This window comes from Vicugna pacos, chromosome 16 (assembly GCF_048564905.1).
Source record: "Vicugna pacos chromosome 16, VicPac4, whole genome shotgun sequence".
NCBI classification, from domain to species: domain Eukaryota; kingdom Metazoa; phylum Chordata; class Mammalia; order Artiodactyla; family Camelidae; genus Vicugna; species Vicugna pacos.
Window position 1 is genome coordinate 40591202 of NC_133002.1, and position 23387 is coordinate 40614588.

General features: G+C 35.7%; 2 protein-coding genes across 5 annotated transcripts in view; one reads left to right on the forward strand and one right to left on the reverse strand.

Moving 5' to 3' along the window:
* NF1 (neurofibromin 1) overlaps nucleotides 1-23387 on the reverse strand; it is a 219296-nt gene that overhangs the window by 24120 nt on the left and 171789 nt on the right. For 3 of the 4 annotated variants that reach the window (XR_012059675.1, XM_072938963.1, XM_072938962.1), the window contains 13 exons: nucleotides 15632-16064; nucleotides 14697-15037; nucleotides 12098-12300; nucleotides 10286-10479; nucleotides 9088-9228; nucleotides 8644-8923; nucleotides 7965-8179; nucleotides 7667-7728; nucleotides 7409-7523; nucleotides 6759-6860; nucleotides 4918-5058; nucleotides 1874-2000; nucleotides 183-314 (listed from right to left, as the gene is read on the reverse strand). Coding sequence is in view for 3 of the 4 variants with exons in the window: in XM_072938963.1 (XP_072795064.1) it covers nucleotides 183-314; nucleotides 1874-2000; nucleotides 4918-5058; nucleotides 6759-6860; nucleotides 7409-7523; nucleotides 7667-7728; nucleotides 7965-8179; nucleotides 8644-8923; nucleotides 9088-9228; nucleotides 10286-10479; nucleotides 12098-12300; nucleotides 14697-15037; nucleotides 15632-16064 (2486 nt within the window). In the remaining variant the exon portion in view is untranslated. Of the gene's footprint in view, nucleotides 1-182; nucleotides 315-1873; nucleotides 2001-4917; nucleotides 5059-6758; nucleotides 6861-7408; nucleotides 7524-7666; nucleotides 7729-7964; nucleotides 8180-8643; nucleotides 8924-9087; nucleotides 9229-10285; nucleotides 10480-12089; nucleotides 12301-14696; nucleotides 15038-15631; nucleotides 16065-23387 lie in introns of those variants that run through there. The other variant, XM_072938964.1, reaches the window with a different exon arrangement.
* Nucleotides 18518-22633, forward strand: EVI2A (ecotropic viral integration site 2A). Its single transcript, XM_006211978.4, has 2 exons — nucleotides 18518-18697; nucleotides 21272-22633. Exon 2 carries the CDS (start codon nucleotides 21293-21295, stop codon nucleotides 21989-21991), a length of 699 nt encoding a protein of 232 aa, XP_006212040.1. The 5' UTR covers nucleotides 18518-18697; nucleotides 21272-21292; the 3' UTR covers nucleotides 21992-22633.

A 23387-nucleotide genomic window follows, 5' to 3' on the forward strand; every position in this document is an offset into this window, starting at 1 on the left:
TCTTTTATAAGGAAAAATGTTTTGGCAGAACTTTCCAAATTTTAACTAATACCATAGGACTGGACTGTGAACTTTCTATCCTACCAAGCAGCCAGCTACAGGACCCATAGGTGTTTGTACCTTTTTGGTGGTCTTTAGATATAGATGTGGTAAGATTAATTTTGTCTGTTTTGTGTTTTTACCTGCCAAGTAAGCCACGCTCTGTGTATTCACCTCAAATTTGTCACAATTTCTATGTTTATTAACCAGAGTTAGTAGTGTATGCAAAATTCTGACTGTTCTTGCAACAATCGCAGGTGAAGGATGCCTGTATCCTACAAAAGATGAAAACAAACAAGAAGTTAATTCATTCTTTCAGCAAGTATTTGCTGAATTCTTATTCTGTGACTAGCAACTCTAAGGAAATGAAGTACATAAGGAGTAACTCCTGCCTTCTAAGAATAGCCATTTTGGAAGGTAAAATATATACATGTGAATAGTTAATTAATTACATATGATTAAGCACCAAAAATGTGTAGAATAGAATAATGTTCCCTGTAACTCTAAGGTACCTCAGCAAGAGGGAAATTAGGAGAGATGATGGTGTTTCAGATCTTCTATTCCCTAAGCAGCACAGGGATTTTTAAAAAAGCCTATGTATTATAGTTCACCTTAAGATATCCTTTGAAAATAGGGTTCTATCACCTAAATTTCTTTTAATTAAAAGAAAAAGCCTAATGATATGGGAGTATATGCTCTCAGAGCGCAAAGAATCGAGTTGATTAGAGGGTAAGCTTGTTCTTTAGACAGCTTTTAATCACTTACGCTACTCCATTTAAAACAAGGGATTTATACACTGAAAATATCTGGTATTCTTTTAGAAATACAGAATAAGCAAGCACTTTATCAGCCCAGCTGCAATCCCTCTTCTTGGTATCCTGCAGTAAGTGTAGTATCTTTGAGCAATCCCTATTCACTATCGTGATTAAAACTGTCAATATTTTTTTGCAAAAATTTCATAAGGTGGTGAAATCAAATGTATATAGTGGGCGTATGTATACATATCAGGTAAAAACTGGGGGAACCTCCATGATCCCTCAAGCCTAACAATCATTTAAATTGATACAAAACTGTAGATTCAAGTTCTAGCTTGAGTCTCTGACTTTGACCAGATCTAGTGCTGCTTAAAACCACTGATTCATGCCTGCTCCTTATCCCAGGCCTTAGTTTACACTGCTTTTGCTTCTGACTCACCCCTATATGCCGCTCCTGTTAAATGCAGTCTTGTGCCATGACTGTCCCATGTTAATAAACAAAAGCTTACACATAGTGAGGTCAGCAGTAGGGAGTAAAGTTGGTCAGAGTGAACAAGCTGGCTCTGAGCAATAGCTGGAGACGACTGCTCTAAGTAATACAGAAATGTGGATGGGGGAGGATGGGGTACCAGAAAGGTGGGGGTCTATGGTATGTAATAATAGGACTGATCAACAATTAAATTAGTATACAAGTTAAGAAAATCTGTCACCAAATCTCTAACATAACATCTTCTACTTGAGTTACTCAAATAACATTTATTGACTTGTAGTATGTCTTATTTTGATAACTAAAAAGATACTTAAGTAGCATTAACTAATAAACCAGCTATTAGAAAGTTCAGTCCTTAAACATTTTTATAAGAATCAACAACTCTTTTGCTTTTTAAAAGAAATCTGATATTTGATGTGGAAACTAGGCTCTATTAAAATACATACTGCATGAAACATAACTCAGTAAGAGATCAGTTTGCATTTAAAGTAAGATATATGAGCCAAATTATTTCAAGCAATCAATTGTTTTAGTTACTTCTGGCTTCTTGATACCATTTCATAAAACTACTCTGACACAAGGCCTCTACCTTTTAAGAGGTGTCCAACCAGTGCGAAGTTAAAGTTAGAGTTGAAATTGAGTCCAACAAAATGATCCATTTGCTTGCAGTGCCATTCTAGAGGATTCCGGATTGCCATAAATACTTCCTCTGGACTCTATTAAAAATAATCATAAGATGGTTGATGGGGTTCACACAGGAACTTTCCTCAAAGGATCACTCGTTGGTTTTTGATTGTGTCCAACAGCTATGACAAGTTTAAGTAATCCTTTCAGGTTGAGAGAAATTATTTTCAGATGACTACAGAAAACCATAGAACATTTAAGGTACTACAAATAAACTAATGCAAGACAGTCAAGCATAAAATATTAAGATGATGGAAGATAAAACAGCTTAAATGTCAAATAATGCAAAATAAATGTCAATTTAAATCCCACTGACTTTTTCAAAAATTACAACTATTCTTGTTTTAAACAAAACCATCCACTGAATTGTAGCTGGCACTTTATGTACTATGGTGACTGAAAATTCAAGAGAACGAAGAGAATTCATACTTACCAAGTGCCTGCTATATACACCAACATTAGATGCGTTATTGTATTGAAATCTTAAAGCAATTCTATGCAGCAGGTGTTAGCTCCATTCTACAGATTCATTCATTCACTTATTCATCCTTTTACTTTCCAAATACTTAAAGTTTTTGATGTGTCAGGCGTGGTTCTAGGCTCTGAAAATGTCAGTGAACTAAACAGACAAAAAGTACTTGCCCTGATAGATTTTAAATTACAGTGTGGGAAAACAAGGAAATTGAAACTCAAAAATGCTATGTTACTTGCCCACTAAATTAAGATTTTTAACAGTGTTTCCTCAAGTAGTGTGGTTCCAGGAATATCTGCTTTAAAGTCACTGATGATGCTTGTTTAAGGTGGAAAGTACTAGGTTCCATCTCAGAATCATGGGAGGTGGGTAAGGCCCAGGAATTTGCATTTTTTGAAAAAAGAATCCCAGTGATTTCCTTATGAACAGAAAGTTTTTAAAGCAAAAGCTGAAGGTACTAGGGTCATGTTCAGGTCTGTCTAGATTTCTGTCTCAAAGAAAGAAAAGCATGAGTATATAAAACAAATGGAGAGAGATGTTTAGATCAGCATTGTTTATAATAGGAAAGATGACAAACAAATCAAATGTTCATTAATGGGCAAATGGTTGAATAAATTGTGGTTCAGACATACTTTAAAATACTCTGCAGCCATGAGAAAGAATTATACACACATATATTTATGTGGGTGTGTATGTATGTGTATATACATATATATACACACCCACATAAATATATATGCTTAGAAAGATGTTCACTTTATATTAAACAAGTTGATGCATATTATATAAATATTATATAAAATATTAACCTAGTATATGTTTAATTTATATATATTTTTCAGCATTACTGAAGTATAATTCACAAATAAAATTGTAAGATATTTAAAGCATACAATGTGATGATTTGATACACATATACACGGTGAAAGGATTCCCCAATAAGTTAATAAACACATCCATCACCTCACATATTTACACCCCCTTGCTCTTTCTTGGTGAGAACATTTAAGTTCTACTCTCGGCAAATTTCACTCATACACCACAGCATTATCAACTATAGTCATCAGATTATAACACAGATTCTCAGACCTTATTCATCTTTCATCCTGGTGACTTTTAACAAGCTTTATTAGCTCTGATTCCTAGTATCCTGGGGCACTGGAGTCAACATTAGCTTCTGCTAATGGGCTACTCTGGCAATGAAAATGCCAAGGCAGATAGCCCTAGATAAACACTTCATTTACAAATATTCTTATAGTCACACAAATGGCCAAAGCCAGCTATCTGACCACCACTGCCCTAAGACAGCCTCAGAAAAGGGCAATGGGGATTAGGAAAGAGAAGGTCTAGTCCCAAACACGAACAAGTTACTTTATTTCTTTGTTCTTTCCTATCTTGTAAAATGGAGGTCTGACTGATAAACTTCAAGGTAGCTTCTACCTCTAGAATTTTGTTTCCACAGTTCCCAGAGCCCCAGCTGCTCTGTGTCTACGCTGTCTCTGGCAGACTGAACAAACAATGCTTAGACAGGTATCTTTACACTCAAAACCACACTCTGGTTCTGTTTCTTTCTACCCATAAGCTGTTAATTTCACTTGAAATCTCTTGCTATACACACATGTCTATTTTAAAGTCCTCTCTTTTCTCCTAGACTCTTCCCATTTGTTTCTCCAAAGACAAAAGGAATACAATTTCTTACTGCTACATTCCCTCCACTATACTCTGTGAAACAAAATCCAACCTCAATCAAGGCTGAAAAGTGTTAAGAGGAGTGGTGGTAGTATCTTTTAAAGTAGGATTAAGCTTGGGGCAGGGCATAGCTCAGTGATAGAGCACATCCTTAGAATGCACAAGGTCCTGGGTTCCATCCCCAGTACCTTCATTAAAAAAATTTTTTAAATAAATAAATAAACCTAACTACCCACCCAAAATAAAAATAAAAATAAAAATAAAGTGGGATTAAGCAAACAAAAAACTTGTATAATTAAGTATCCAAAAGTTTCCTTTAGACCCTCCAACCTCCTTATCAGCTTCTAATTATACCTACTTTTCATTAAGTGCCAAAAATCTAAAAATAAGCTGACTTTTATTGAATTATTTCTTCATATATGAAGTGAAATGGAGGGTGGAGAATGTTAACCTTTACCTTTGGGTTATGAATTTACAAATAACGAACATACAGTACATAGTACAGCACAGGGCCTCACATGATAGCTGTTACTACTACTCAATATTTTTATCCTTACTTTGTTTACTAATATTGGGTAAGTACTGTTTTATTGCTATTTTTTAATGGAAAATATGCCAAGTTTAAACAATTTTTATGAGCTGGTAAGGAACTATACTCACAATAAGTTGCATTACAGAAATTCATATTTAAGTTATGGACCTCTTCTGATTTTAAAGGACAACAACAATAAAAGAAGGAGGAGTTCAAATCTGTATACTTTAGAAATACCAACTGAAAGCTTGTCTACCTTGTCATTGAATATCCGGAGACTGTCCAAGGTGTGCAGGTTTTGTTCCAGAAGTGCGGTGCCTGCTGAATACAAGTTGACCTCATCGAGCTGCAGCACGGCCACAGCTACCCAAAAGAGGGCTTTGTGCAGAGGGGAGTCCTGGCAAGGGAGACACACGCCAGGTTAGCATGACGAACCACAAACAGTCTTGTCAAAACACACTGCAGTATAAAACAAATCATGTTATCCCCCAAATTACGTGTGTTCTCTCTTTCGGAGAAGGTAAATACATAGGTAAGCTCTTCCTCTATTCCATATGTGTAACTAAAGACACTGTTAGCCAGGTTTAGAACCTTGTCATCTCCTTTGATTGCTCCCTATTTTTTGATTCTAAGATCTGGTCACTAAGTTTTATTGATTCTTCCAAAGTAGGTTCTTTTGTATCTGCTTATTGCTAATGACACTATGCTGTGCCAACCTTCTTTATTCTAAATGTGGACACTTCCTACCTCCAGTTTCTCTCTCCTCCAATCCTCCTGTGTACACCACCCCCATAATGATCCTTCTAAGTCCGACTTTTGCCAAGATTACTCATCTGCTTGAAAACATACAGGTACATTTCCAAACTCCCTTTGTGAAGAATGTTGAATGTTAGATTAGTTCTATCCAGTCTTTACAATCTTCCCTCTCACTATTCTCCTGAAAAATTTCTCTGTAACAACCAGAATGGCCTACCCACCACCTCTCCACTGTTCCAGCATTCTAGCATACTCTACGGCTGTATATCTACTGCTCAAGGCTTTCTCCCTTTCTCTACACTAAATACCACCTGTCTCTAACTGTAGCTTAAACTCTACCCCTTCAACTTTCTTCTCACCCTTACTAGTATAAGTCATCTCTTGCTGGTCTGAATTAAAAATATTTATTTTGGGGAACCCTTATTTAGCAGTGTGGTATATGAGAAAACACAGACTTTGGAGTCAGACAGCCTTGGATTAGAATCATGGTTCTCTGTCTTTAAGTATATGACCTTGGACAAGTAATGGAACCCTTCTGAGCCTCACTTTACACTTACAAGGTGAAGATGAGAGAACCATTTTGTACAATCTACAATTAACATATTTGCAGAACACACACTACCAGGAGTACTTACTTCTCCATAATCTCTCTCAAGTCTGTCCTGTCTCTGTGCTCAGTTCACACAGTACAATCTTAGAGCTAGAAGATAACAGTACACCACCACACAGTCTATTTTACTCCTTTTAAAAACGTGATATCTAGGCATGTTAAATGACCTGCTTGAGGTCACAAAGCTGACATGAGCTCAGACCATCCTAAAACAGTGGCTGTATCATCGTATTCCTTTTAGTTTAGCACCCAAACTCTTTTGATTATCAGGGATACTTTACCCAGCTTTTCATTTCTCCACAATAATGGTCACAAACTGACATATCATGAATTTTCCTCACTTCGTTTACTATCTAGCCACTCCCCAACTCCCACATTCACCCCAGAATGAAAGCTCCATGAGGGCAGTAATACATCTCTAGCACCTAGAACAGTACTTGGCACATAGCAGATACTCAATTAGTACTTACTGGATAAAAGAATTAGGAATATACACCTGTCTTTCCATTAGCACTGATGACAAAACACAAGCATTTGAGAATATACTCTCCATACCCAATCTTCCTCTTAAGTAAATACTTCAAACAACTAACTTTTAAAGCAAGAAGTTCTACTTTAACTGTAGTTTTTTCTTTATAACTTCTCAATTCATCTTATTTTCTTACTATTTGAAAGAAAATAACATTTAACACTGATACCCAAAACAAATGCACTCATTTTCTAGTAATTACCTTATTAAGAAGTGGTTGTAATTTGGTTAGTGCTATTACTGTAGCTTCTATCAGAACTTGACTGTTGTAAGTATCAGGTCCTTTTAAGCAACTCTCAAGCGCCTTTTAGGGAAAGAGAATTCTTTATTTTACTTTCATTGAAATAAAACATTAACTCCTAAACTGAGTCTCAGAATTAGTCCAGGGACAATTCTGTATTTGATAAGTGTGAGAATTATTTCTAATGCTGTGGTGATTTTGGTAGTTAGCTCAATGCACATTTGGGTTCTTATTTTTAAATATTTCTATACTATATCCTAATATAGTATCAGGCATTATTATAGTAATTGCAAGTTACGTAATATTGTGTAAGGCTAGTCTTACCATCTAGTTTTATAATAAAATATTAAGAGTACCTTCTACCAAAAGAAATGTTCATTTTCTTTTTAAGGTATCTTCTCTAGAGAGGTTTCCTCACTTCAAAGAATTATAATAAAGAAAACAAAACAAAAAAAGAACTATAATAAAGAAAATAACCAAAACCTATTTTTTTAAAGGTTCAATAAGCAACACACAAAACATTTTATTAAATTTAAATTTAAATGTCCCTTAGAAAATTCAAGATATGCTTTAGGGAACCAAAAATATTTGGGAGGAGATGGGGGAGGTACCTTGCTAAGAATTCGGATAATCTGCTTTATCTGCCCATGAGACACTCGTTTGCTAATACAGCCAAAGACAACTAGAGCTCTTGGTTGCAGGGATGGATTATACTGGAATGCAAATCTGCGATTAAAAGATCCAAAGTGCTTATGAAAATCTTTGTTTATATATACGTAGATTAAAAAAATTAAAATATTGATTATGCAGTAATAGCTACCTTTTCAACAATACCATACTTTTACAACTTAAATTTATTTGGGACATACCTTTGAGCTAGTTCTGTCCACTGGTCCAGCCACTTGCATGTTGGAATATCTCTCATACATGCCTAAAAAAAGGACACTCTGAATATATTTATGTATATAAGTGTTTACAGAAACATTTTAAAATGTTTATTACAATGGCATTAAATACATGACATATATAGTACCAATAAACACATTCCACGGAGTGTCTTTATGTAAGCATTAAATGCAAAACAGCTGAAAAATCAGTATTTCTTCTATACAGTTCCAGGAGATTTTTAAAAATGACCTTAGTGTCTTATCATTTTCCCGTCTGTACCTCCATGATCTCCAGCAAAGCTTCAGTGACTGTTTCCAAGGATGTCAAAGCAAAAGTCTCCCTCTCATAGGAGCCAGGAGAGAATGACCTGTCCCGGTAACTGGAGCGAAAGGCAATGACAGCAGCTGACTTGACTTTGCTAATGCCAAACAGCAGGTAAAATTTGGGTAATGAGAACTCTGTCAGACTGAGTCTCAAAACTTGCTTGGTTTCTTCTGTAACAGAAAAAAGGAACAGGGCAAGACTTTAAAGATACTAATTTTAAAATTCCAAAGTGCCATATTTCACTTCGAATTTAGAAAATTTGAATATCATACCAAAATTACGTAACAATGCTCCCTAAATCAACCCTCTGGATACATTAGCTTAATGCTCATTGCTTTCGCTCCTTTTATCTACAAATCTGTGCTAGAACGCAACACTGTCAACTGGTGCTGCGTCTTTAGCTTGCATGGTAGCTACTAGAGTCTACGTGACAAACATGCACGGAACATCTTTTGCTATGGCTCGAGACAGAATGGAAGTAATTCATTCTTTTCCTTTTTGTTAATAGTTCATGTCACTACCATAGGCTTGGTGTTACGGCACCATAATAAATAATACGGTAATCTATGCCAATCAGGTGGTGTAAAACGGAGAAAGGAGCTGGTGAACCACAAACTGCTTTCCTGGAACTTACCACTAAAATGAAGCTGTGAACAAGTACACAGAGAGTGAATGATATTAATGACCAATCCATGCGTGGAAGCTCTAAGGGAGAGTGGCCCTGTGGCTACTAAGAAAGTAACAACATGGAAGAGGTAGGGGAGGTGAGCTGCTACATCAAGGGAGTTGTTGAAGGACAGCATGAGCATGTAGCGTGCTAGAATGGCGATATCGTCCCACATAAGATGCTGTTCTAAAGTCGGCGTTGGAGATAAGCACGTCTTGTCAATTATTTTGCACATCCTTCCAATAACCTGTAAAGAAGCAGAATTTTTTAAAATGTGGGAGCTAAAAAAGAGTTTTACCACACAAAAAAATTCAGTTTAACTTTAAAATGACTTGTCACAAAACTAAAAACCTCCGGATAATAAAAACAGAGACCTCAAGCCAGTCCAGAAGGCAAAAGAAAAGTGATTACCTTGCTTGAAACCAGTTTCACATTTCCAGAAGCCAAAGCTACAGCAGTATCTGCCATCACCTCAGCTTTTATGGATCCCAAGCCACCTGTTGCACTAGTTTTGATGAAACTGTCCAGTACAACATCAAGGAGGTCTGTAATCTAGTAGAAGAGGGAAAAATAACTTATGTTTTAGCCATTCTACCAACTTAATTCTTAACTTCAAGGAGCAGCCCAATCAACATGAAAATTCTATTTTACCTGCAGCCTCCATAATACTAGGCTTTGTTTAGAGATTTGTCAGTAGATACAATTTATCATAAAACATCCAGAAAAGGGTGAGAATAGTCACTGAATTCCTTCAGAGATTAAGAGACTGGAATTCAAAAATTTTAAATCTCTACATATATTATTTTCACTCACTTTTAAAGCACCCCTGTTCTCTTCTTAGACGGTAATGTATGAGCAATATAAAGTACAATTATTTTAAATTATAGGAAATGACATCAAGTACTGAGATGTTTTGTAGAGCTATAGAACTGGCTCCAAGGTCATTTAAAATTATTTGGAGGATTTGCAGCACTGTTTGAATAAGGATATTGCTTCCTTAAGTGATTACCTTGAAAAAATGACTCTTGTCAGATAAAAAATAAATTGCTACATTAACTATTTTAATATTGGCGTTCTTGTGCTAGAACAGATGTCCCAAATAACATCATTAACATTTACTGACACCTATGGTATATAAAGTACTAGAATATACCAACCATAACACACTATTCACTAGAAAAAAAATAAGATTCTTACAGTTGAATTCTACATGCAGCCGCCCCTTGGTATCCTTGCAGGTTAGTTCCAGGATCCCCATGGATACTAAATTCTGCAGATACTCAAGTCCCTTACATAAAAAATGGCCTAGTGCAGTTGGCCGACAGCACCTGTGGGTCTGCACATAAAGAAGTCTGGGACAACCATAATTATGCATGCCATAGAGAAGAGTGTGAAAGTAATTAGTTTTTCTCTGGCTCTGAGACATGCATCACACATCTACAATTTTGAACCAGATCAAGAATTCGGTGGGTGACTGCATGCTTTCAGAAAGAGGGGACTGTCTTTTCTATATAGCTATATCCCTAGCCCAGTGCTTTGCACAAACTGGGCATCAGATAAATACCTGCACCAAGGCTGTACTAGATAAAGATCTGAGCAAATTCAATACCTGCCCAAGGCTCCCCCATATTTTTGCTTGAATAGATGGATACATCTGTTTCTCGTTTATGGTCATTGTTATCAGTTTATCAAGAATCGCGGTAACCCTTTGTCGTTTGGCATCATCATTGTGCTTACAAAAGCGTACTAGATTCGACAGCCATGGAGTCATGTATTCCAAACAAAGATGTTTCAATTCAATACCTGAGGGGGGAAATACACTATTAGCATAGATGGTAACAATAATTTCTCTCCTAGTTAAAATTTTTCTTGTTTTATTCTAATTGTAAAAGGAGTATGTAAAATATATATATACATATTTTAGCACGACCCACATGTTACTGTTGATTCATTTTTCTTACTAATCGGTTAAGAACTCTTCATAATTAAAGATATCATTCTTTTTGCAAGCATATTTCTTAGGTTTTTATTTATCTTTTAGTTTTTTTTTTTAAAGTAGAGATGTTTGAAGTTTTATGTGGTCAAATCCGTTTACCATTTCCTCTGTTTGTATCACTTTTTTGCTTCAAAAGCCCTTAGTCACCAAAAAAGCAATTAAGTATTAGTCTTCTTCTTTCTCTTTTTTTTTTTTTAAATGGTTCTAGTTTTTATATTCAATTCTTAAATACAGTGAGGACTTATTTTGGCATCTTGTGGTCAACAACTTAATTCATTTCCCAGCCTCATTTCTTAAATGATTTAATTTCCCCCCCATTAGTTTGTGATACTTCTTTATCAATCTATTTCTCTTAAAGAGATCTGATTGTTGGCTTTTGAACACCTGTTTTAATCATTGTACTGTTGTGTGCTCAGATGTCTGATAAATCTAGTCCCTTAGTTTTTTTTTTCTTTCAATATTTTCTTAGCTATTGTACTTTCAAGTGAAATAGATAATCATTTAAAGTTTTACCTCACTCTTAATCCTCAAATCTCACAGCTTTTTTGAAGAGACTGCATTGAATTTATAATAATCTGAGAAGAACTGCTCATCCAGGGACACGATATGCTTGTTCATTCACTCGAATCTTTTTTATTAATATTTCTCAATACAACTATACTTTTCTTATTTTGTCAGTCTTATATATTTTCTTTTTAGGGTTTTATTCCTACATCTCTTACTGTGAAAATATACAGTAATCTAATCTCAATAAATTGTCAAAGCTTTCAATTACTTAATACAGAAAAATCAAGAAATGTGTTTGCAGAAAAAGAAAGTCTAATGTATTATGGAAAGAGAGGGAAGGGAAGAAAACGTCAGGAAATAAGTTGGAAGAAGAGCAACTTTATACTATTATAGGGTCTGACTGATGGTGGACAGATGTAAAGAGTGGATATTAAATTTATGAGACTTACTAAAGCCAAGTCAGGAGTTGACTCTGGACCCTGTATTATATACCACTCATTATCCATGAACTGTACATGAACAATAAAATCACAGTTCAAAGTTAACCTGAGGAAGAGAAAATAACGATTTCCCTAAAATTGAGGAGACAACGTGGATACTTTACTCATTTGGAATAACCTGCTAAGAAGAGATATGTTGAAACTAATTAATATGAAACATAGTATAAAAAAATGCTTTGTAAGTGGTCAACAGACATGGAAGGTATCAAAACCTTGCCACCTTGCTTTTATTGCCAGAATTTTGGTGGATTTCTCAATGTGGTCTACCAGAAAGTTTCTTCAGACAGATGAAAAAAGAAAAGAGGTAAAAAAGTAGAACTATATTAAAAATTTCACTGGCAAATTCTGAAATGAAAGGGTCATCTTTGAATCTTCTTAGCATCATTGTTAGTAAATAAAGAAAATTGCCATTACTTACTGGATTTGCTAAACCCAGAAATACACTCTTCCAAAAATTCTAAGGTGAGGTGTGGCTCATTGGCTGCCAGCGTCTTACTAATAGAGACAATAAAGAGGGTGTTGTTGGCAGGGATACATAAACCTGATGTCTCTAGTAACTGGCCCTCGATTTTTAAATTAAAGGTACAAGTTAAGGCACACAGAAGATTATAGGCAGCTGACCTAGGAGAAAACACAAATAAAGTTGTCTTAAAACATTTTTCTTAAAATTCCAAAACTTCTTCATAACATATAACTTATGATTCTATCACCAAGCATAATCAACTATTTTTAAATTTTATGATCAATTAGAGATAAGATGTGATTCTATGGTAAGCCCAAAACACCCCTTGATCATTTAGGATTTTTTTTTTTTTTTTTGTAAAGGAAATTCCTGACACAACCAGAAGAGAACTGAGAGGCTCCTAAGACAGGTAAATATAAGGCCTTTCTAAATACATTTCACTGGGATATAAAATATGAGAAGTTTATGATCCTAAGATGAATCAATATAAAGGAAGTCAGAATAAGGCATATCATATTTTCAGTGAAGCCACAACTTAAATTGTGGCTCCCCCCCACCACTAGATGCAGTTATAACAGGGGTCACAAGAAATGAGACAGCCCTCATTGAATCAGAATGTTAAAGTCTTTCATCAACATTTAATGAATTTCTTTTTCAGTGTCCTACAAGTTATACTATAAACTAGAGGTCAAACAATTTTTTAAATGTAATTAAGTGCCCCCTCCACCACGTTTTCCCTTCTATGAACTTCTATTATACATAAGCATTGAGTTAAAAAAGAACAATCCATAATATATCTAGGTTCCATTAGAATTCCAAACTCCCTTATAAATGTCTAAAAAATATGCTTAACAATTTAGGAGACAGTTAAAAAAACTCAGACTTTAGATTTTGATTTTTCTTTCCTATCCAGCAAAAGAAATGGTTTGCAGTAAATTTCAGGTTTTCAGTACCTCTGAGTTTTCATCATGCTAATGTTTTTATGCAACAATACAAGGGGGAAAAGCTACTGAAATGTCAGTCTGCCTCTAGGTTTTTTCTTTGGGATGACATGCTTCAGCAAAAAAGCGGAAGCTATTAGCTGGCTTTATTTCGTAAGAGAAGAATATAGGTTCATTCAAGTTAATAATTACTAGAAGATTGCTAGCATTCTTCAATGAGGAATTTTGCATTAGAAATTAAAGGCAGACGTATAGCTCCATTTTCCTAAAATGAAAATGTTAATATTACTGTTTCTAAGTTTATATATCTCTCACTAACTCCTAGGAATTCTGAGTGATACTATTTTGACACTGACTTTCACTCTGTATAGTTCAACAGCTATAAAGAACTGGGATCCCACAAACTGGGAGTAGGTATCACAGACTCCTCTGAGATAATGAAAGCTAAGCATACACAAAATTTTGCATATCGTTTCTGGGAGTTCATGGACCCCATGAGGCCAATCCAGGTAAAGAAATCTTGTTTTTCCCCCCTTTAAAATAAGGAAGAATTTGGAATCCTAAAAAGCCCACTTATAAAACCTGGGCAATCATTTTACCCTGGGGAAGATTTTCTGAAGCCAAAAATTTGTATCTGTAAAAATCTTGACAGTCTTAAGGTACCTGGGACAAGAAAATTATCTTAACATGAAAAAGAGAGCTGGGGGAAGAGGGAAGTGGTGCAAAGAGATGCTGGCAGAGAGAGGAAACAGTGGGGGGAGTTGGGAGGAAGTAGTATTTGCTAAGCAGAAGCTACCTGCTGGGTGCTATGCTACACTACCACACATATTACTCATTCAACCTCTGTAGGTGTATAAGGAAAGCACTGTTACCTTTATTTTAAAAATGAGGAAACTGGAGCTCAAAGAACTTCAGTACCTTGCCCAAAGTCATACAGAGCAGCGGATCTAGATTTAACCCAAATCTACTGACTTCATAGGTCCTGCTCTTTCCTCATTTATGTTCAGATTAAAAGTCTGAACAGAACCAATTATACTCTGTTCAAATGATATCTATTATTTGTCTTAAGAATTCTTTCAAGAATTCTGTTAGTTACACAGGTGGAAACTATGCAACGTTATTGAGTTACTGAACATTAAGCCCTCCTTTTCAATGATAACCTGATCTGACTGTGAGGAAACTTAATAGTGATGTACTTTTGAACATGGGAAAAATTATTTAGAGAACCCAGAGGAGGAGAAACTTAATTTAGAAGTAGACTTTTTTAAAGAAGACTTTCTGGGAAAAATACCAAAAAAACAAAACAAAACAAAACAAAACCCAAAACAAAAACAAAAATCATCCTGAAAAAAAAAAACTCCACCAAAACTGTTGTGTCGTATGCTTCAGATGCAAGTTTCCTAGAGAAAGAACATGTATTGGTTTAGTGTGAATCACCATATTCAGAATTCTACAGTTCATGTGAACCTGATAAGGTCATGCTGGTTAACTAACATAGAATACCTTCTAATTTACAGCATTAAGGGAGAGGCTGCTTTAAAAGCTTATTAAGTGGTTTCATGGTAAAACCAACAATACTGAACAAAATTGAAACGAGTTTTTTAAAAACCTACCGCAAACTAGGGTCTGAACTGCCTAAATTAAGTAATGCAATATTGAGTAGGGTCCCAGGGACATCTTTTGGCCGAATCTTGGTATGCTGGGGGATGGAGTCAGGTTGTGACAGCTCCCAGCGTGTCCGGATGTGAATGATAGACTGAACAATGGCTTCGCACTCCTGGTGCATGAAGGTGAGTGGTGTGCCCTGGTTTGCAATAGTTAAGGTGAACTGGTTCTCATCCACTAGGCAGATCTCTTCAATTTCCGAAGCATAATAGATATCATTTAGAAAGACTGATTGCCCCAGGACTTTTGTTCGCTCAGCTGAGGTTACTTGAACAGCGGTAGAACCAACCTGGAAAATGGTGGTGAGATGAAGAGTGAAGAAGAATTAAATTTCATCATGTAGAATTCTAAGAGACTTCAAAAACTAACCAACCAACCAAACAAAATACTATGTTTGACATTTAAAGAAGAGTTACCACCATTATATATTCAAATGGGTTCAATAATTATTTAGATAAATACTCTCAAAAGAGACTGAAAACATCAGAAAAAATCCTTTTACTTTTTTAAAAGGTTGAGAGTCCTATGAAGAATTACTGATTTTATCCTGAAGCTTCACATTCCCACTCTGCAAAAAGCATGTAATAATCAGAAGAACTCTCAACAGGTAATTTCCACTCTCCACATATTCCTGCCATTTGACTGATCCATAGTAAATGCCCATTCTACAACACTCTCTTGCCTCCAATCCAACCAGGAATATCATTAAGTGTACACCTCTCCAATCTTCTGCAGGACCTCCACGAAGATAGAAAGCTTGGTTTTCCTCCATCTGAACTTTACATTTGATATACTACTACAGGGACACCTAGGGAGTCTGGTACATAGTCTAGTTAGTCAAGAAAGGCAATAAATCACTTACCCAACAGGGAGTGAAACTTACTTTAATAGAAACTTTGGTGTCTTTGTGAGCTAGCTTGAGAGCATTGTGGAATACCTTCAGATCCTCTTCTAAAGCCAACGTGGCAGCAGGTAGTTTCTGTTGTTCATGCTCAATGTGCTCAGCCAGTTTCCCAGGACAGTCTATGAAAATGAGCCTTTTGCTGCCTTTGAGGCCAGTCAGCAGCCGCTCATGGTACTTGGTATACTCCCTGACCCAGGAGTTACAGTTATAGATATAAACTGCACAGACATTGTCGTAAGCAAAGCCAGGAAAAACAACAAACCACTTGGAGAGAAAGTCTGTTTTAAAGCGATTGCTAGGCCCAGTATGGGTAAGGTCCACTACAATTTCATATGGCTTTGCATAATATGGCTTTAAAGTCAGCAAGACATGGTATATCAGCAAATCACCATTGATTTGACCAGTTTTGAACCTAAGAAAGACGACAAAAAAAGGACATTGTTAACAGAGTTCTGAATGAATTACAGACTCTACTAATCTATTTTATTCCTCTATTTTCTGGTTAGTTTTCTAGAGAAAGCCAACTACAATATAAAACAATTATACAAAGTCTGCAGCCATTTTTTAAATCACTTGTTCTTAAGACACTGAGAAGTAAGGCTGAACTAAAGTGGAAGAGACAAATCTCCAGTTCGAAAACTTCTGAGCAACCACAATAAACTTGCCTGCCATAGAGAAGCAAAGAAGAAGGAAATGGACATTGGTTGGTGGCCTCCAGGCCCACCAAAGTTCCCGTGTGAACAGAATGGATGGGAATGACCTACCTGGAGCCCTGGAATAAACTGAATGAATGGCTTTAGGTCATTCATTTAGCCCACCTTGACCAGAGAATGGTTTAGCCATGATCACATGACTCAGATCAGGACAACCAAGGCCAAAGAGGTCAAATGCAGAGACTTCAGCTTAAACTGTTGGGAATTGAGAACTTTCCTTTCCTCATGTTTATAGACATAGGAACACATACTCCTGAGAGTTGTTAACTTGGGTCTTGAGATATGAAGGAAGACCCTCCCTAAAAATTGAAGAAATGAAGCAGAGAAATGATGAGATAAACAGGGCCCTGACCATTTCATTTGAGTTCTAGATAAAGACTCCCGAGATCAAATTAATTCAGTTGTGTGAGCCAATAAATTCCATTTTTTGATTAAGCTATATTAGGTCATATGTTGCTTACACTCAAAAGAATGCTAATCAATCTGAGTAGTCAAGATAAGGACCATTAGAAAGCCCTGAAGAACATAGTATCAGAATTAAAAATCAAAACAACCTGTATTAACTTTGGCCCAGTGTTCTATACTTGATGACTCCGGTGTACTACATACTAAGCTAAGATAAATATCCTTACCTCAGAGTTTTTAATCTTATTAGGAGAAAATAAGATAAAAATATGACAAGTTAAATGATTTTAAAATAAAAGAAAAATATTTCAAGACCAAAGAAAAGATATGAAGTAGTATGTAGTCACCTGTCAAAGAAACTGTAGCAAAAAATACTTTTGTTAAGCTCAGATGAGGGAGAAATCAACAGAAACTGGAAAATCAGTGAAAACTACACTGGTTGAAGTGGGCAGGAGGAATTTCAAACTCAACAAGAGGAGGGATTGGCAGGCCTCATGGAAAAAAAATAGGTAACTAGAAATGTTGAGGTGAGAGTCAGCTAGTTTAGCTGGAATGGAGGATTCATGGAGAGAAGCTTTAAGAGCTAAAGCTAGAAAAATAGAGAATAGCTAACTTGTGAAGGGACCAAAATTGTCAACCAAGGGGCTCAGGCTTTCTCCAAGGAGCTGGGTACTTCTCAGAGTGTGCTCTGCAGAGCACCAGCATCAGAATCAACTGTGGACCTCAATAAAAATGCAGTTCCCCGGTCCTGGTCTCAGCCCAGACCTACTACATATGAATTTGTGTGATGGGGCCTGGAAATTTTCATTGTTTTAAACAACCTTATCATCTGATATTTATGTGCACTAACATTTCTGAATCACTGCTGTAGGTGTTATGGAGTTATTCAATCTTTTTTTTTTTTTTAAAGAAAGGGGTGATATGATCACAAAAAGTGATGTCTACAAGGTATGTGAAAGAGTTGGGGCTAGTGAAAAAGGTATTATGGTAGTCTAGGTATGGTCTAAAGAGGATCTAAAATACTAGGGTAACAGTGTAAGTAAGTGACAGTGAAAGAAGAAACTAATTCAAGAATATGAAGAAAGGACCAACATGATCAAGGTCTGAAAGGACAGACTCTAATTAAAAGGACTTGCCATGCCAAGGCTCTCTGAGACTACAAAGAATGTTGCTGTCATGAACGAAAACAGAGAGATCATGAGAGGCAGCCAATTTGGGGGAGAAATGAACTCCATTTTAGACAGACTGAATGTGAGGTGATGACAGGACATCTGAAGGGACAGTGTGTGGGTATACACATGAAACCACACAAAAGTATTTTCTGTCCCATAATGTTTACTAGATATTTTCTCAAGCCACTGTTGCAATTCCACACTTTGAGATGTTGGTTATATACATCCCTGTTACTATTATCTGATCAATACCCCAGATCTCCAAACTCATGTTATCAAGTCAGTCTGCAGTACACAAATAAAATTTTTAGAGAAGATTTTAATGTTCAATCTCAGGGAAAATGTCATTTTATCTTCTTTTGAATGATGCTAATATATCATTCAAAAGTACAGCAGGCATACAGAATAGACATACGGTCAAAAGGCATTAAGCAGAAAACCCTCCCTGCCCTAGAGGCGGGGATTTGTTCTACAAAGCCTCCTGTTATGCCAGTGGCCAACTAGACAAGTTGGAGTTTTTGTTTTTTTTTCCCCTGTGACATGTGCTTTAGTTGCAGTGGAAAGGAAATGTGTCATCTGTGGTTAGTGGAAAGCTAGCTGTACATATCCTTTTTTTTACTGCAGATTTACTTTTAAGTTCATACTCTCCAAGTCTATCCTGCTTTAAATTACTTGGAAGCTGTGCTTCAAGACAAGAAAAGAAGTGGCTTATTAAAATCAGGTTATAATAAGATTTTGAACAACCATTTTGTAAGGTAGGTCACATATATGTATGGCTTTTCTTCTGCTTTTTCACTTAACTTTGTACAGATTAGTGTTTGAGGAAGTGCTTTCAAACAGGACTTAAGAATCTTACTAACAAAGTAGCACTAGTAATTGAAATTGTATGCTGTTTTTTTCCATCCTAATAAGTAAAACTCAGGAAGGAAACGGAAAGATTTTAACACTGTTTTAAATTAGGATTAAGAACGATTCGAGTTTAGATTGTACAGTGAATTGTAAAGTTTCATTTGTCATTTTAAAAAGTTTAAAAAATAAATTTCTCATTACCAATGCTTAAGCATTACAATTTTACTGAAAATGACCAGAGATAAAGAAAACTTTTGATAACTTAACCTGGCCTCCATGGCATAAATTAGGGATGTAGAGACAGCTCTCTATTTTTAGGCATTTGTAAGGGTAAGAGAAAGTCTCATTTTGTTAACAGTTTGTTTATTTGGGGATGACAGTACATCTGGCTGAAGACAATCAACAGCGGGCCTATTATCTATCCCGTGGTAAGCACTGTTAAAATGTGTACGAACACTATGATGCATACCACATTGTTAATGAACTAATGTGACAAGAATAACCCGCTTTAAATTGTTTTAGCATCTAATGCAGAAGTCCAGTCTAGTATAAAAGGATCGAAATTACTTGCTAACCCAATTTAAAGTATTTCTCTTTGTGAAAGAATCATAAAGTATCCAAAGGTTTATGTCATTCAACTTAAAAACTGAAGCTAAACACTATTACGTAGACGTCAGTGTACAGTCTCTTTAACTATCATTAAAGGTCATAATCTAAAAAATAATCTTTAAAAAATAATCCTATTTCTCAAACACAAAATAAAGGTCTTTTTCCTCCCTGTTATCAATATGAAATATTACTTCACAGGTTTGTTTCCAGTTAGCATTGTTTATTATATGCTACTTTTATTTGTATAACAACATACCACATTTGTTATTCTCAATTTCAGTACACCAGTAGTATACAAATATTATCCAATGACAATATAACAACTATTTCTTAAAAATAACCTTGAAACTCAAAGAAACATGACTAGCAGTAGCATCTGTGTCACCTGGGAGTGGGTTAGAAATGCAGAAACTCAAATCCCTCCTAGACCTACAGAATCAAACTCTGCATTAAAAAAAAGGCCCCACATTCAACTCTGAGAAGAACTTTCTGTGACATAAATAAAGTTCTTAAACAGGCAGTTTTATTCAGAAACTCTCAGGAGAATAATCTAGCTTCTGTTTCTACTTCCTTATTCAAATAAATGCTAACAATAAAATACTCTTACAAAAGTAGCACAAACGAATATTACAAGAGAGAATCCTATAATGGTGATAAAACTTTCTTGCTGGTCTACCAGTACCTGGAACAGACATACCCATTGTATTTAAACTAAATCTTCAATCATACAGCGGATAATGAAAATTAGGAACAGGCTTGTTTCCTTTGTGGACTGGCTTTTAGGGACCTCAGAGCCAACACTGAAATTCAATTCCTTCATTTATATACTGAGACTTGAGATATGCCTTGAAGTCCCATTTTAGCCTAAATCCCCATGATCCTGATGCTGTTTTTCTTTCTGTCTGATTGTGTAATTTATTTTTAAAAATTATGTCAAAATATTCATAGAAAATAATGATGAAAAAACTCAGTCATTCTTTTTGTTTGTTTGGTTCTTTTAGGGAGGGGGGGTGTTATTTATTTATTTGATAGATACCACTGAGCCATACCTTCCCCTCGAAAAGTATATCACTTTTGTTGGACTTTTGAGATTATTCAAAAGAAATCTGCCTCTTTTTCCTTGCCATGACAGACATTTAGGTTGAGAAAAGGAGCATGCTTTTGCTTGCAGAAAACCACAGTAAGTCAGGGAATAGAGAGGTGAAAAGAGAGACCCACAACCATAAAACAACCTTCACAATATTGAGAATATATTTCTAAGTACCAGCTTTATTCTAAGCTTCAAGATAAATACTAAAGAAGAAAAAAGAACACCTTGAATTCCTATCTGAAGTCTGTTTTCTTTTGGTGCTACCGTAGTTCCCCTGTCCTGACTATTCCTCCAAAAAAATTTTTTTTGCATTTTCTTTTCATACATGAAGCAAAATGTCACATTTCTTCGTTACTATAACGATTGGTGACACATTTGTTAGCGGGTGGGGATTTTCTGCAAAGAGTTTCCTTAAATGGTCAGGAACTAAAAAAGGAGGAATCAAAGTAAAAGCAGAAGCATCTGACTCAAAACTAAAGTCCAGAACGCTCTAGGGGAAGAAAACCATAAAGCCATGGTATTCAGTTTACAATGATTAGTAGTTATTCGTAATGCTATCTTTTAGCATTTAAAAGAATAATGTAAGTTAAATTGTTTCTTTATAATGTAGCTTAATAGAAAAAAAAATCAGTTCAGAAGGAACTCAAGCAGGATAGCAAATGTCAGGCATGAGTTTGTAGCTTATTTGTAACATATCAGCTGTCCATCTTTTACTACAATTACCCAAACTAGGAACCATTGTTCTCTCACAAGTTAACAAATTATATTGCTATCCCAACAGATTACCAGTACACTCACGGACATGGAACACACAGGAAATTACCTGCACCTTGCCTTTCTGATGACAACAGTTTTTTCTTTGTCTCCCGGAACAAAAGCAAACTACACACATCTGTGGACTAATAATACTGTTGTCTGGGATCCAGATATTCAAAATAAGACAGGCAGAAGCCAAAATGAAAACATTAACACAAACCCTACAACTTCTGAAGTAGATAAAAAAGGTAATTCTACAAACATGCCTGAAATAGCAACATCATCTCACATGATGTCTTTAACTCCTAAAACTGAACTGGAGCTTTATATATCTTCTGTTGTCAGGAAGAGTTCTCCAACAGCCCAGAGCATTGAAAACACAAGCAAAAATCACAGTAAAATTTTCAAAAAAGATGCTTGTGAGGAAAACAACAACAAAATGGCCATGCTAGTTTGCTTAATTATAATCGCAGTGCTTTTTCTTATCTGTACCATTTTATTTTTATCAACTGTGGTTCTGGCAAACAAAGTCTCATCTCTCCGACGTTCAAAACAAGTAGGCAAGCGTCAGCCTAGAAGCAATGGCGATTTCCTGGCAAGCAGCGTTCTATGGCCTGCTGAATCAGACACTTGGAAAAGAGCAAAACAGCTCACAGGGCCCAACCTAATGATGCAATCTACTGGCGTGCTCACAGCTACAAGGGAAAGAAAAGATGGAGAAGGAGCTGAAAAACTCACCAACTAATGGATGCTTTAATGAAGAAAAATGCAAAGTGGCAATGAGAAAGTTTCGGGAATCAAAATGAAGTCAGTTTGATACTTAAAGCCAGTGTGTTGCTCTGATGGTCTAAAACTTGACATGGCAGGCCTTGCAATTTAGAATCAAGCAGGTGAGAAGGGGAGAAGTATGCCTGATTACTCAATTACTTAAACTGCACTTTTGTTCTGACACTGACTATTTTAAAAAGCTAAAAAATAAAACAAGCATTTGAGGAAAGTCTTAAAGATGAGGTGAAGGAATTAATACAGGTAGAAAGGAACAATTAAATAAAGATTTCCTGTCCAGCAACAGTAGTTAGATGATCTTCGTCTAAATGTAATTAAATTTTGTAGAGTTTCAGTGTGCCATGAGGCAAATAAATGCTTTAACATCTAATAGAAGTCACCTTCCTAATGCGTAGAGTTGAACTGTATAGTTAAATGGTACTTTCTTTGCTGAATGTGACAGAATCCATGCCAGCTCATATATCAGCACAGCTAATTGTTATGCTAGATGTTTTCATCTTTACATACGGTACACATAAGAAAGTGTTCTTCTACTATAAATATTTAATTACAACCTTTGATTTTGTATAATAAATTAAGACTCATTAGAATAAAAATTACTGCGTATATTTGCATTCACTTTATTACCTTAGGGCTCACACTACAAAGATCAGTAAGAAATACAGCACAACTGAAACATATGAGATTTACAGTCACAAGAGAAGGCCAGTGTAAATGTAAAGCATATCTAAGTGTAACATCACTCTGTAAGTATTGCTTATTGGATTATTTATCGCAAATATCCAAAGGTGGATTATTCTCGACTTCAAGAATGCCAAGTGGCCTAATAAATGACCAGTTTTATTTTTTTTACTATCAATATGACATAGGCAAAGATGCGTGTGTGTTTGTTCTAATTTCAGGTTAATTGTTTAACCCTTAAAGAAACTGGGTTCAAGCAAAATAATGACTTACATTTAAGTCAAGACTTAAATCTTCAATTCAATATATTACAAAAATTGGTTTGAGAGACTTTCCAACTGTCCACTGAAACTGACACAGGTCACACTTAAAGATCAGGCCACATTAAACAAAACAAAACAAAACAAAACTCATCCCTTATTGGGGCATTTATTTGGGGCAAAATGCTAGCCATTTAAGAAAAGATTTTATATATATTTTCCAAGTATGACCACAACCTTATCCTCTCTCCTAGGTGAGTGACTCTCGTCCTGTGAATCAGATTTACCCAAAGAGTTTAAATCCACCAATGCCTAATTCACACCCTCCTAATTTAATTAGAATGGGGTGAGCTACAGGCATTGATAATTTTTGCATAATTTCCTAGGTCATACTGCTCTTGGATACCAAATTCA